Source organism: Seriola dumerili, unplaced genomic scaffold, assembly GCF_002260705.1.
Source record: "Seriola dumerili isolate Sdu_G_001 unplaced genomic scaffold, Sdu_1.0 BDQW01000044.1, whole genome shotgun sequence".
NCBI classification, from domain to species: Eukaryota; Metazoa; Chordata; class Actinopteri; order Carangiformes; family Carangidae; genus Seriola; species Seriola dumerili.
In genome coordinates this window covers 2,131,504-2,146,642 of record NW_019174299.1, presented here as the reverse complement: position 1 = coordinate 2,146,642, position 15,139 = coordinate 2,131,504, and the positions used below count along the sequence as shown (strand labels likewise).

The 15,139-nt window shown below is 37.3% G+C and overlaps 1 protein-coding gene across 4 annotated transcripts; it reads right to left on the bottom strand.

Annotated features, from left to right (window-relative positions):
• Positions 1–12: 12 nt before the first annotated feature.
• unkl (unkempt family like zinc finger) lies at positions 13–14,158 on the bottom strand. 4 transcript variants are annotated; one of them, XM_022739331.1, is made up of 16 exons: positions 14,094–14,158; positions 13,241–13,450; positions 10,885–11,061; positions 10,173–10,306; positions 9,899–10,034; positions 9,688–9,805; positions 9,377–9,461; positions 8,907–9,073; positions 8,242–8,430; positions 7,352–7,402; positions 7,051–7,228; positions 6,861–6,971; positions 6,499–6,735; positions 5,082–5,269; positions 4,711–4,968; positions 13–4,528 (listed from the first exon to the last, which is right to left on the bottom strand). In XM_022739331.1, exons 1-16 carry the CDS (start codon positions 14,156–14,158, stop codon positions 4,373–4,375), a joined length of 2,460 nt encoding a protein of 819 aa, XP_022595052.1. In that variant the 3' UTR covers positions 13–4,372. The 4 variants fall into 4 exon arrangements, with proteins under 4 accessions (XP_022595052.1, XP_022595054.1, XP_022595053.1 ...); XM_022739333.1 differs by having other exon boundaries at positions 5,082–5,200; XM_022739332.1 differs by having other exon boundaries at positions 6,861–6,950.
• Between the last annotated feature and the right edge of the window lie 981 nt (positions 14,159–15,139).

Genomic DNA, 15,139 nt, shown 5'->3' with positions numbered 1-15,139 from the left:
CAACAATTTACCATCAGAACAACTCAGTTTTAATTATGTCTGTATCTGCCATTGATGCTTGTCACAATCATCATCATTTTCCCCTGTAATTTTACAAAAAAAAACAAAACAAAACCTAATTTGGACCACGGCTTTCAGAAATAGAAAACAAAAAGTCAGGTAAAAAGAAAGCACCTTACAGTCAGGTCTATCTTGACAGCATATAATGCATAACCATCAGATTTTCCAAAGTGATTGAGATTATCTAGTTAAGCAAAAATCAACAAACAAAATGAACTTCAGAACAGTACTGTAGTGAAGTTATATGGCCACTTTAGAAGCACAAATGCCATTCACCTTTGACATTCCTTCACTGTAGACAACAATTAAACTGACACTGAATCCTCGCTTAAGGTCAGCATGTGCTAGCCAGTATTGCACAAATCTGCCATAAACGTCAATGTATACTTAACACAAAATCAAATGTACAAATACACATTTTGTGAGGATCTGACCCATGCATTTTTCATTGATCATTTGTGTATCCACTCACTATAGCTAACTTTAGTTAGAAAAAGATGCCATTAATTACTGTTAATGAACATTATCTATTTAAGGTACTAGGTGATTACTTTGTAAAATCAATTTAGGTTTCTTACTGAAATAAAAGTAATGATGAAATGTAGTACAAAAGAAATAACAATAGTACAGGTCTTTGGTAAAACTGCAAAAAATGGGCTCAAGTCCATTAATGTTGTAAGCAAAAGCCATTGGCATAGTCCTGCTGTGTACTCGCTAAGAGGATATATGTCCTACTGAATGAAATATTAAAGCAAAAATCCATCCAAAAACAGAATTCCTGCCACTCACAATGCTGGACTTCGTCTCAGTCTCATCTACATAATCTCGGTGCTCTGACCTGCCCCCTTCACAGCTACAGGCTGATCTTTCCAATACCTTAGCAATTATTTGAATTCTGTTCAAGGGCAAATTTTCTCTTTAGAATACATATTTGGACAGCTACTAGAACACTACTTTGGTTCACTTTTAGATTTTTACACTAGACATCATTAATTTAGTTGGCTTCACAGGCGTTAACAAAACAGACCAGAGGACCCTGTGAAATTAGCTGCACCGTACACTGCTATCCAGTGTATGGAGGGAAAAGAATTCCAACAAAAATACATTTACCTTCAATCAATTCAAAAAAAGGGATCATCTACAGCAGTAGAGGTCTGTGACATCATTCTAGGTGATTTACAAAAGTACTGAAACTCTGACTCTAATGGATTTACAAATGAAAAATTCAATCAAATAAGATTTAGTCAAGTTAAATGCAGAAGACAGATTATTTCATAGTTTCTGTAATCTGACCTGTGGATGCACAACATTCAAACATCTAAATGTATAACAAGAAACTACATTAATACCTTTTCCAGTAGCAGCGAAGCTTGCAGAAGTTATTAAGCCTTTACTACACTAAAAATAAGTCAATACAAATATTCTGGCAGTGTGACACAGTGCGAACTTTTTTTTTTTCTTTTTCTTTTTTTTTTTGTAGCTGGTTAATATATCGCATAACATGCAATACCAGAAGTGTTTAGCCTGCCTTTTATGCTGAAATATAGTCATGAAAATGCTAAAATACCATAACCTTTCTTGATAGTTTTCCTCTGAGTTGCTTAATCGACATTTATGTGAATGTAAACAATGCATTTTCCCATATTTGTAAGTAGCAAAAGGTGTACCTGGAGATACATGATTTTCTATTGAATTTAAAGCAAGAATAAAAAGATTTTTTAACACAGTAGAAGGTCATTTCAATTAGAGGAACCTAAGCACTAATCCTTTGCAAAATCCAACCTACAAGCTAACGACAGAATTCTTCATTCGCTGCAGAATTATTACAATAAAACTAATTAATGTTACTGAACTGTTTAAAAAGCATTTTTATATGTTGCTATACAAATCCATGTGTTCTATGTTTGCATACTCCCAAACATTAAATTGAAAAAAAAAAAAAAAAACTAATTTCAAAGACTGAAGCTGCACCAAAAGAGCACCACGACCGAGGAATGAGCGGGTGGGTCGTTGGAGGGGAGAGGGGCGGTTCGTTTCTAAGGTTGAAGTCAGGACACAGGCACTGACAATGCTTGTTTTCAATTAACTTCCGCAGAAATACTTAATGGGATTGGCCGAATACACTGGCATATATTTATATATACACATATAGTCATACACATGTCGATGCTTCTGCAAAGTTAAACAAGACACATTTTGCAGAAACCTGTGCACAAGCTTCAACTACTTGTGTTTGCTCTGACAATTCTACACATATCCTTTTCAACTAAGGCAAGGCACTTTAGAGTTAGAGGCCGATATGTTCTAGACAAGGTCAAGAGGCTAGATTCCTACAAAAATCACCATTTCAGGCTTTTTAGCAAATACAATACATGCTTCTCTAATAGCTAGGCTATATAAATCTCTACAAAACAAAACTAACTGATTGAACAGCCTTAACATGTAGCATGTGCCTTACTGATATTACAGCTGCTGGTTATGCCTAAAATGCATTTTAAATTTGCACTTATTTGATTGAAATTTTATAAATCTAACTATGAAAGTAGAAACTATTAAGTACTTTTCTATGAAATCTTAATATGTAGAACCATGCCATGATTTAACAATAGGAAACATGAAATATTCAAATTATGTTTCACAGTACACACAAATGCTTCAGACATTAGCTTATATAGAAAAAAAAAGTATAAATCTAAAAAAAGACACAAAAGAATACCTACAAAGCAGCTTAAAGCAAAATTCTATATACCCTTTAATAAAGTCCCAGGTCAACAAAGTGCTTTAATAAGAAATCAAACTTCTTCAGAAAGTTGGTCAAAATAATGATGCTTGACTGGTTGCATTAAATGTCACTGAAAAGTTGGGGTTTAACAAAATGCTGCTTTACTTAAAGAGGAACACTGATAAACTACAGCATTCATGTGTTTCTGATTTACTGCTGCTGATTTATAGACACAGGTCTTCATTCAGCACTAATAACTCATCAGATGTGAAACATGTTACAAATCTGCATATGGAGACTCTGCTGTTGAACACTTTGGCCAAAGATGATTATTTTTCCTTTCATTACTCTACAAAGTATTGAATGCAAAAATACATGTGTGTTCATGAGCTCATTCCTGAGAGCACGGAGCTTCTAAACGTTGTAGTGCTTTCTGATACAATGACATGGATCATCACTGGACAGTTCTGGAAGCTGTGTGCTCTGTGAAATGATGTGAATACACTTTTTTGTCTGGATTTCCAGCCTAATTAGGCTAACAAAAAAAAAAAGAAAGAAAGAAAAAAAAAAAAAGATTTCCTCTTCAATAAAAATCAGCTTTGAGATTTGCCCATTTTATGTTTAACATCACCAGACCAGTTTGTATATAAACTCACCATTTCCTAGCAGCATGTTTCTAACATTTATAGTGACTTCCTTGTATTTGAGATCTCAAGCGGAAATGACACTGGTTATTTTCGGAAACTATCAACATTGGCTTTGTTTGTAATTTAGTCAAATTTGAGCCATAAGGTAAATGATCTACAGAGCAGCTCATTTTAATATAGAAGGATAATTTGTTCAACAAACCTTTTCCACTTAAGACTTACAGTATGTCACAGACAGAGTTTTTATATGCATTTTAAAACTCTGATATATCCATTTTCAGTTGTGATAGACTGTTAAAGTACATTTCCACAGGATTTTCTGGAAAGATGTGGGTTGAAATGCCTTCACATTTGCTGACTTTAAGTGCATTAAATTAAGAAGATGCTACCTTATGAGATTAGAGAGCAAGATGTGTGGCCAGAAAAACAAACTCACACTCATTAATAACTTTACGTATTAAGCTTTAAACCGAGTTTATTGGTCCTGTTTGTATTTTATTTGTCATTAATTTTGCATTTACTGTAAGAGCAATATGGCAGGTTGGCAATGCATATTTGCATTTTGTTAGGGGAAAGCACAACTGAAACTGTCTTTAGCCAAAATATATGAATGTATACCAAATGCAGACATCTCTGGACATAAGACTTACGTCCTTCAGAGGGTCTGAATCATAGTTGAAGATTTGGAAGGGCAACGCAGGATTGAGAAAGCTATCTGGTTGATGGAGGTCATGTTCACATAAAATGAGCAAAAGCTACAATGATTGAATTCCCTGTATATAACCTGATTTGTAATACTATTTGTTTTGTCAGTCAAACATCATTTTGTTCTAAATTAAGTCAATCACTGTATGAAACAGACATTGCTATTTAGAAAATGTAATATCTATTAGTAGTTTTTCAAAGGGCTAATTCTTTAAATAGTACCTTGAGTAATTGTACATCACCACTTCAATATTTTCGTTCTACAGTAGGGACATTCTGTTTTACTAGGTGCACAGTTCTCACATAGTACATAATGTTGGCAAGGCTGCAGAACAATGCAACGATCATGCTTTTGGCAAACTATACATTTCTTTGACTGAAGCTGATATATTACCTGTTGGGGAAGAAAAGAGCGAATATCAGCCGCAACTTAGGAAAATAACAGTTGCATGCAGACTTTTCAAATAAGCATGCTTGATGACAAAACGCAGATTTGAATGATAAGTCTGATAAACCATTTTAAAAACTATGTAAATGCTACGAATGAAATGCTGTGTGTGATCTAGTCTTTCTTACCCCGTCTATAAGGTCTAGGTCATTACGCAGCTGACTCTGGATGGAGTGAAGCTTTGACAAGGGGAGCTGGTCCAGCTCGCCATAGCTACGCAGAAGAGGTGTTCCAGGGGTGCGACAAAGCACATCAAAGTCCCCTTGGAGCTCTTTCAGCTTGCGCTCTGTTTCCTCCCACTTCTGTTCTGCCAGCTGCCGCTCCGCCTCGGCTGTTTTTGCTTGTTCCTTTGCTTCGTGAGCTTCTTTCTGGCATGCTTCACACGCCTGGAACAAAGTTAAAATGTGATTAAAAAAAAAAAAGAAAGAAAAAAAAAAGGGGGGAAATCATTCTGATCCACCAAGATATGTATTGCAACGAGTTCATTTATAACACTGACTTGTTTGACCTGATGCCAGGCCTCCTCCCATTGTTTGATCTTCCTCTTGGCCTCGTCCAGTTCTCTAAAAAGGCGGGCCAGATCAGCACTGCTGGTTGTGGAGGTTAGGCTGCTGAAAACTGGAGATGGACTCGGTGAAAAGCTGCCACTTACAAAATCCCAAATGCTGCTGGCTCCTCCATTTAAGCCTAGGTGAGTGATGTGTTGGGCATAAAAGTGAATTGTTACTCTTGACTCTGTGTGCAACTTTAGAGCAATTTCATTTAGAGCTAATTAATCCTGAACTGGTGTTTTTTATTTTTAAAAGCAGTGATTTAGCTTTGAGAAATTCTCTGTTAAAGGGGACCTTTTATGCTCATTTCCAGCTCTATATTTTTATTCTGTGACTCTATTAGAGAAGCTTTGAATGGTTCAAAGATCAAAAAAGTACTTATTTATCTCAAACTGCCTGTTATGAAGCCCCCTCCAGTTGAGCCTCTGAATGAACCAAGCAATATCAGCTTGGGCTGCCTTAAAAGCCCCCTTTCTTCTGATTGGCTGAACTTCTGGAAGCCTGCAAATTATCCGTGCCCAGTGCTTGAGAGCACCGTCTCATCCTCTTACAGGTGTGGAGGTTCTGAAAGCAAACTGTAAAACTAAGTAATAGAACAGAACTTCTCAAATCCATCCATACATGTTCAAGCCGGAATACGATCTGCAATATGAAAGTGGACAGCACTAACATCTGAAGCAACAAAGATTACAGCAAGGCATCTCTGATTGGTAAATATTACACCCATTACTTGCTTTTGTGTGAAATAACGGTGAACTTAGTCTTTCAATCACAATCCTTATAAAACAGGTTTTCTATACATGCCCGTTAATAGTTGTATGTGTGGGAAATGTGCTGAAATGCAATTGCGAGCAAAATGTTGCCAAATGACTGACTGCACTGACAGGAAATCTGTGACGTCAGCTCGTCGCAGGGTTAGAGTAGCAGAAAACCCATTGGAAACCTGGAGTTCAGATCAGTGTGACGCCTGAGTTTTTGTCACTTTTATCTCATTATTTGAAACTTTGGTCATATTTAACATGGACATCCAAGATTGTAACATTATACACATATGACAAAGAATAAAGAAAAGCATAATAGGTCCCCTTTAAACCAAGTTTTTCAGAGAAATTGTTTTCTCTTACTGAATCAAACTCATAACTGCCACTCTTCACAGCTTTAACTATTGCATATGGAACTAGAATTATAAGTAATGCTGAAGGAAGTACTCAATGAAAAGCTGAATATTACTGAACAGAGTAGTGGTGTAGTAAGTCTACAAGACTCTTGAGGTATTTTATTGACACATAAGACTCTGAGATTTAAATCTAAAGTTGCATGCTTTCTATCTCACTTGGAACAAGATGTCTGATGCTATCAGCTTACCCAAAGAGTTCTGGGAAGAGGAGGTGGGTGTTCCCAGGAGGCCATGCTCTTGCTTGGCTAACAGATTTGAAGGTTGATTATGCTGCGATACTGCCCCAGACAGGAGGGACTGCGACAGGGACTGGGAAAGGGAGCTTAACGGGGAGGTGGAGAGCGATGACGAGGAATTAAAGGAGGACGATCGTGCCAGGGAGCCGGGAATGTTAACAGGAGCAGATCCACCTAGCACCCTTTGACCTGTGGGGGACAAACAATATGCTACTGTTGCTTTTAAAATAATTTACCAAGCATATTATGAGAAGGCCATTCATGATCAAATGGTCAAACAACCACAAGTGCTTTAACAAACTCGGGGTCCTTACTTGCCAACCCAACACTGTTGTCTTGCTCTTCTAGCTCCTTATCAAGAGATGCAACATTTATGTCACTAAAATTGATGTCCAGAGCGGATCCTATGGGAAAACACAACACATCTGACTGACATTTGAAAACAAAATACAGAGTGGTAGTAGTCATCTCAACCAGCCTACCATTGGGTTTACGTGCACTTACCTATGACAGACTCCACCGTGTTGCTCCCTGGATAGAAAGGAGTGGCTTTTGCATTCATCGTGGATAAGGTGGTCGGTGAAGAACTATCTGAGCCAATACTAGAGGCCAAGCTGGATGTTATACTGGAGGTAAAGCTTGATGCCAAAGGGTTCACCGCAGAGAATACAGTATTTTGTGTCTAAAAGGGGAGCACAGAAGATATTTGTTAATTATGGTTTAGGTTTTCTAACTAAATAAATACATTATTTATTATGTAATATCAGCCCACTATAACCACAAAGACACCCATTAAAACACAAACCTGTTTTTCTTGGTCCATCAATTTTTGATCCACCTGCCCCTTGTTCTTGATCTAAATATGATCAAATAACAACAAAACAGCACATTTCAGTGACATAAATCTAAACTTTGCATCCAGACAGTTAATATCAATTAAAGGGTATTTTTACACTACACTTAGCCAGAGACAGAAAATAGCCTTAAAAAGAGCTTATTTAAACATTGACTCTTTGCCCTTAACCATTTTTCAGTTTCCAAGACAGAGCTAACTGAAACCTGGTGACAGGAGAAGTGGTAAAGACTGCTGATCTTCAATAGTACTTGTTATTGTGATGATTTATGTGGTGACTGTCTGCTGAATTACATCTACTCTGAATCAGAGGTGTGTAAACTGATCATGTGACTTGACTCTTGTAGCTCTAGGAATGATTCAAAAATACTGCCAAACACTACTGGCCATGTGTCCAGTGTGAAAATGCTTTTTAGGCACTCTGATTGTAAGATTCGGCTTCTCAGATAAAAAAAAATGCAATAATTATAAATAGATTCAGATGGGCTTTTGAAAAAAAGTCAGATCACCCAGATATAAATTACTTAATACTTTTTAGATTATTCAGCATTCCGCAATGCCTGTGGATGCATATTTTAAGAACTGTCATCAAGTGAATTATCTCAACGACGACAATCATCACATGAAATTTGATTATGATTATATATAAGATGTAACTTATATGTGTAAATACTAAAACTGCAGAGCTAAAAACAATACAATTCATGGGAAAATGGCTCAAAGTGATAAAATTAAAATGACATGGCAAATAATGAATGAGAAATAAAGAGAATGACAATGATACAATAGTGAAGTGTAAGGCCCTACAGTTGTCAGCGTGTTGTATTCTTTAGTCTGTGTACCTGATCCTCACGTTCAAAGCCCGGAGCTTTAGGATAGTTAGACGTCAGAGATGAGACACTGGATGTGGTGGACTCTGAACATAAACTACTATTAGTTAAGGATTTGGGTCTGCTGATGGATCCCACTGGGGATAACAAACTGTCGCTTCCTGAGCTTGGCGTTACAGTTGAGCTATTAGAACATGAAACCTGAGAAAGAGAAGCGCACATGATCTTAATAAAATGATGATCAAAACATTAAATTAATAAAACCATTATTCTGAATGGGCAATGGAGGTGATGACTGCTGAGATAGACATGAGCATCTATCTTAGATTGAGAACATAACAATAAATGACAACTGTTTTTACTGAATAATCTTCCTAAATAAAGCTTTCAATGAAAAACTGCCTCTGTTCTTTCCAAAAATTGTGGTAATGAAATGTAAAACAATAAAAGAATATAGTAACAATGACAAATCAATGTATAAAAAACATGCCAACAGAAAAATGAGAGCATGGTACACAACATGTCAAAGGCTGGTTTCAGTGTCACTGTTATTTAGTTGGTTACAAAAGCAGCAATTTTCTTAAAATTGTAAGAAATGTGTGAACTCTTAAAAACACCAGCACCCTCGTCAAACCGATTCTGATTGAAGGACTGCTGTAACAACAGAGAAAACATACACTTCCCACTTGTCCGTTGCTACTGGTTGCGCTGGTGGTGGAGTTTCCTCCACTGTTCCACTCACTGACTGGACACTCTGAATACTGCTGAGAGCCCAGCTGGGACTGTGAGCTCGACTGTATCGCCGTTAGCAATGAACTCATGGTCTCCTCTGTGGAGGGAATTCCTGGAAGGGTTTTAAAAGGATGAACATTAAACTGCATGTACATCCAATAACATCAATGTTTCTTATCACTGTGAGGAAATCAATCAGAGACTCAAAAGGACGAGAAGAACTTTGAAAGCTCAAAAGAACCTTCTAATATAAGAAGAGTGAATTTCGGAAGTCAGATATGTCCATCATATCATTTCACTTTAGCTTCATCTTTCCTCTCTTATTAAACATAATAAACAAAACAACAGAGTTGGCCAGTGGCAGGTAATTAGCATCACAAAAACAGTAGTTAGTGTTGACAAGCTTTTTACTTACTTTCTACATGTGCAAATGCACAAAATGGTCCTCTGGGACAGTATCCAGTTTGTCGCATGTCATTGCATTTAGTAGATTTGTAGATCTTGGAGAAAGAAAAACAAATCACAAGCCATTGAGATACAAAGTTAAGTAAAAGCTAATTACATTAGTGAAGCTAAAATGTCATTAACAGCCAAAACAGCTCAAATATAACAGTTTATTTGACAACAACTCAAATTATATACTGTATATTATTGAAAGTTTTATTACAGCAAGGTTGGATGTGACTTATCTCTATTTTTATTTTAGGGAAAGGAAAATTCACTCACCTCCGGGTGAAACTGCTGTTCAGTGCGAGAGTGACAATATTGGCAACTGTCTCCACTGTCACACTTTGAGGGCTCGCCCCACTCATCCCCATGTTTCACATTTGGGCAAGGAGTTGACCTGCAATGTTAATCACAGGACCAGAACTCTTAACACACAGAACTGTTAACACACTGCAGCTACACAGCTTTTTGCTATTTTACCTTATCTTACCTATATTTAAACTTTCGTGGATTTCGTCTTCGATCTCTACTGTTGTGGTAGTGGGGGCAAGCATAGCCCTGTCTGCATAGTCTTGGGGGCTTAGTACACTGATCTGTTTTATAATTGGCTAAAACAAAGTTGGTATCTGAAAAATAAAGTACAAGGCACAAAGTATGAATATCATTTTTCATTGATTTTGCAGAAAAATAAGAGGTTTGGTCCTTTAGAATGAATTGTGGTTTGGTTGGCACTGGATGAGACCATTTAAGATGGGGCTTCTCACCTTGCCACCGAGGGTCTTCTGTCAGCGTTTTCTCAATCATAGCTTGGCTGGCTAACACACCAGGCTGCAAATCAGGAATACCTTCTCCAGATCCCAGCTGTCCATTTTGAAGGGCCTCTTGTGCTTGGATCTCTCTGTGCACAAAACAATGAATGTTATTTTAATTCCTTGTTCCTCAAAAAGCAAAAAGAGAGGTTGGTTTGATGCCCTTATACTTTGGACCATTGTTGTCTAAAACAACAAATGTAGTGTGAAGGAGAATTATCTCACTGACATTTTTAAAATCACCAATCACAAGCTAATTTCATGATTGAACTGCAGCTTTTGATGAAATATTTGTTCAATCTAAATCTCAAAATACTTAAGTCATAAATACAAAGCACAATACATATACAAGTGACACCTGGCCATTCTGGTTCATAGTGACACATGTAACATGATAGTCTTGGTCTTGGTATAATCTGCTATCAGCTAACCTCAGCACAGAGCTGAACTAAACATTTTATTACAAATATATTTATTTATCATCAGGTTTTCCTAAACGGTTAGCCCTAACAACAAACTGTGACTCTGGCAATCCATTAAACCCCTACAATACCCGTATTCTGTTTACATTATGTCTAAACTGGCTGATTTGTTTGTTCCATTGTGAAGTTCATGAGTGAAAAGTTTGGCAGTGAAAAGAGAGGCCACTATTTGCTATGTATGTCACCTGATATCATAGACTGGAGGTCGGAGATCATGTGGCCCGTGAGCAAAAGCACAGTGGAGGCCATTCTTCACACAATGCCCTCGAGCATCTGTCTCATGGATACAAGTGCCTGTCTTGTAATAGCGTAGATGGTACTTGCGCTCTGTGTCACCAGTGGTCCGGTGTAAGTAAGGACAGCTGAGAAAGCAAGGAAACAACATTGAAATGTTTCAGTTTATGTGATAAAATGATTTGATGTGACATTAAAATGATCTAAAATGAAAAATTTGTGGACATAATTAAGGAGAAACTTGTTTTTAAACTGTATAAATCTTCTTTATGTTCAAGATATGAATGTTCACTACCAATTCAAATTGCGCAGGCAGCATGTTTGATATGACACGAATCCTGAAGCACAAAACAGGCAAGCACTGCACTGACATTTAAGACATGGTCCAGAGAGTCTGTGATGGACCCGCAGGGCTTATGAATTGAATTAAAAGAAGATAATTCTTAGTTGCACACATTTTTAAATCAGGAATAATATTCTGTTGTGAATGCAGGGCTGACACACAAGCAATGCCTCAAGAAATGTATGCCCAATAAGCCTTTTGAATAAAGCAAATTTTCCTTTCTTGAGTAGCAACAGTTGCTATAGCAACACATAAGGTCATACAGAAATAGCTTCTATTGGCAGTGGAGGCATTATAAGGACTGCAGTCGTTCATTTTCCATTAGTTCAACTATTTTATTTCGATGTGGGGCTCAATTAAATGCTCCACCGTTTATAATTTCCAATCACAGAGAGAGCCTACTGTCTTTCGATACTACCTGATGCAAATTAAAGGGGAATGCCATTGCCACCTCTTGAGAATTCATGTATCCAGTTTCTGTGCCACTAGACAGTTAATCAATACTTATGACAATGCTTGATTCCTCTGAAGCCACAAGCCTTTCAAAAAATGTTTTCCTCCTGCAATGACAGAGGTCAAAAGACACTATGCACAAAACTCTGCTCACATATAAGAAAAATACAAACAAGAGGAACTGGCTTTTTTTCTTCTTTTTTTCTTTTTCTTTTTTTTTTTAAATATGAAGATAGGGAGGAAATGTTGCATCAAATGTTGCCAATAGCTGCAAATAATAGTGGTAGTCATTAATACAACGTTGCAGGGCAGATCCGACCTGGCAAGTAGCCTATCTCAAAGACAAATGAGTCCAACTAAAGGGTCAGTTCAAGAGAATGTAACGTGCTGCCAAAACCTGCTGCAACATCATACTGACAGGGCAACTAAGTGATTAATACTGCTTACCAAGCAACTACAAATCAAATCCTATTTTCCTGTGTAAATAAATAAATTCCAAAATAGCAGATTCATTCTTCATTGTGCACTTCTCACTTGTGCAAAGAATACACATTTTATGTTTTGAGCACTCAAATTTTGATTATTAAAAAAAAACCCATAACAACAACAGCAAAAAAAAAAAAAAAAAAAACAGTTTTAAATAAACCGGCAGGTTATAATCTGAGTTCAGTCCCAGTTGAGTTAATGTGCACATATATAGAGCTGCAACAATTAATTGATGGACAGAAAATTAACTGGCTATTTTCATAATCATATAATTATTTTAGCATTTTTTAAGCAAAATGCCAAATATTGGCAGGTTCCAACCATGTACATGATACTAAATTGAATGTTGTCAACTGTTGGTTGGACAAAACAAGATGTTTGAATATGTCACATTGAGTTGTTGGAAAGTATAACGTGCATTTCTTTGGTATTTTCTTATATTTTATGAACAAAATAATGAATCAAGAGAATAACCAGTAAATTTGTCAATAATAAAGTTTATCATTTGTTGCAGCCCCACACATATGGCATTAGACAAAGTTTGCTTATCCTACACACTTGTGTGGAATTAACATTAGTTTTAATCTATTACAATTTTCCTCCTAATACACAAACATAATAAAAACAGGACTCTGCAAACCGTATCTACATTGAACATGCTATTTGGTCTGCATACTACAACACAATGAGAAAGTGCTTCAGCTTGTTTAGGTTTGTTTCACTCACTGTAAAACTCACTGTATGAAGCAATGAAGTCCAACACAAGCACAGAAACCAGACACACAATCACACACACTATCCACACAATTCCTCCCAATCACGGCAAACAGCGCCCAAAGCCATTTAAGGTCAGAGAAGGGAAGACATAAACACCTGTCTATCACTTAAGTATACTGTGTATTTTAGTGGTATTACTTTGCAGTGGTCCTCGCCCCAAACTAGTCCGCAGAGCGTCAGCTGCATCATGACACACGCTGACATTTTCATGAATCTGGAGGATGGTAATGACTGAAACTGGGACTTACTCATCTCCATCTGGACAAATGCCTGTGGTCTCGTCGTATTTCGTGCAGTACACGTCGGGGCTGTAATTGAAAGTCCCGTCTCTTCTTCTTATGGGTCGTCTTCGCCGCTGGTTGAGAAAATGCCAGTGAAAGCACGTAAAGGGTCTGTGCTGCGTACACTTGTGCTGGAGGAACAACGGGCACTGCTCTGTCCTGAACTCCTTCAAGTATCTGCAACAACGAGGAAAAGCACAAGTTTCGTCAGGAACTGGGTTTTAATATGACTATTATTTAAGCGATAAATCGAAGCCAAATAAAAAGTTCAGTGTTGTGATATGCTGCTACTGGTGTGGGCTACTCTATATTTTGGGTCACTATCGTTAGCTCGCTATCCACAGAGCGAATTACGCAAGTATTTCGACGTAATACTGGTTGAACGTCCCCGAGCGTACGTCTATAAATGTGCGTAGCAAGAGGGAACTCAAAATAAGGCCGAGCTATTTACAAGCAGACTGGTTAGCGAGTTCCTGGCTAATCATTTAGCAGACCAAGTTCACGGTATAATATTCAACGGATAATTCAAAACAATTGCTCAACTCTGTAAAACAGTTGTAAACGATTCCGGTTACGACTGGCTCGTCGGTTAAGTGATTTAAGACGTTCGTGTTTCCCACATTAGGACTGGTGTCGTTAGCGTGCAGTCGCTGTTTGCTATGTAACGTTAGGTAGTCACAAAGCCAGGAAAAGCACCATGTTTTTAACGCACACACAAGAGTTGAGGAATGCGAGAAATGCAAACGCGCACGGGTGCACGTGCAAGTAACATTTTCGACAACGAGCGATTTTGCCGTTTCTTTGCACCAGCTTTACTCACGTATAGTGGGTAGGTTTCTCGGTTTGAGGAGACGCATTGGCCGCCGTTTTCGAAACCGACGGCATTTTCAGTCAAAACAATGATTTGCGCATGCGCTCGGATCTGTTGCTCGAGTGCGTGCACGTCCGCGCCCACACGCCAGCGCACTGCAGGACACCAAACAGTGGTGCAGGGGGCGCTGCAGAGAGGAGACATTTCTCATTACGGCTCTTGCCTCTGTTATAACCACATCCATGACTACTACACCTCCTGGATCAATGTACTTTTTGTATTTTGAGTAAATATACATTTGAAATGAATTAAGAAATATTTCCCCAGTAACAGTGACGAAATACCTTAGTCTTAAACTTAGTTTTTTGTTGTTTTATTCCTCTCTCTATAAATTTAAGAAAAAACTGTTAAAAACTTAAACTTCTTAAACTATGCTCTGCCATCTCAGTGTTGCATTATCTACTCTATAATTCTGGTGGAAAACTAAAAATCGATTTATTTTATTTCACTTTTGATGTAAAATACTCACATTTAAGATGAATCAAAAACCAATGAAAAGGCACCATTGTCAGATATGAAAAAACATTGCTTAGTTTTGACATAAAAAATCTTTCTTAGTTTTTGGAAATAACTTTTCTTTTTCTTTTCTTATTCCAAAGTTGACTTCTCCAGTACCTGTCTCCAATACTTTGCAGATTTAAGTTTTGGTATTAATAATCAAGTTTTTGTTTTTAATATACAATATATATGTAGAAAACAACTTGATAAGACAATCAAACTCCCCTTTCCTTCCTTCTGAATGTGGGAAGCTAATCTGTTCCATTCAGCACTTTTTTTCCTGTGAGGGATTTTAATTTACAAATGCAATTATACTTTTAATCCATTATTCAGCTGCTGAGGTCCATCGAGTGCACTGCCTTGTAATTATGCATAAGCCCTGGTCTATCCAGTTGTAATTACTTTGACTTTGCCCCACCCCCAAAATCCAGAATACCTTTCTTACATAAGAAAACTTTTAGAGTTGAATCCTGTTTCTTTATTTGTTTTCTGCATAT

Excerpts from the sequence above, each read along its gene's own strand:
- unkl (XM_022739331.1), bottom strand. The coding sequence starts at position 14,158 with ATGCCGTCGGTTTCGAAAACGGCGGCCAATGCGTCTCCTCAAACCGAG. Across the intron at positions 10,307-10,884 it reads CCTCCAGTCTATGATATCAG|AGAGATCCAAGCACAAGAGG; the intron begins GTGACATACATA and ends TTTTGTGCACAG. Across the intron at positions 4,529-4,710 it reads ACCTAGACCTTATAGACGGG|GTAATATATCAGCTTCAGTC; the intron begins GTAAGAAAGACT and ends CTTCCCCAACAG.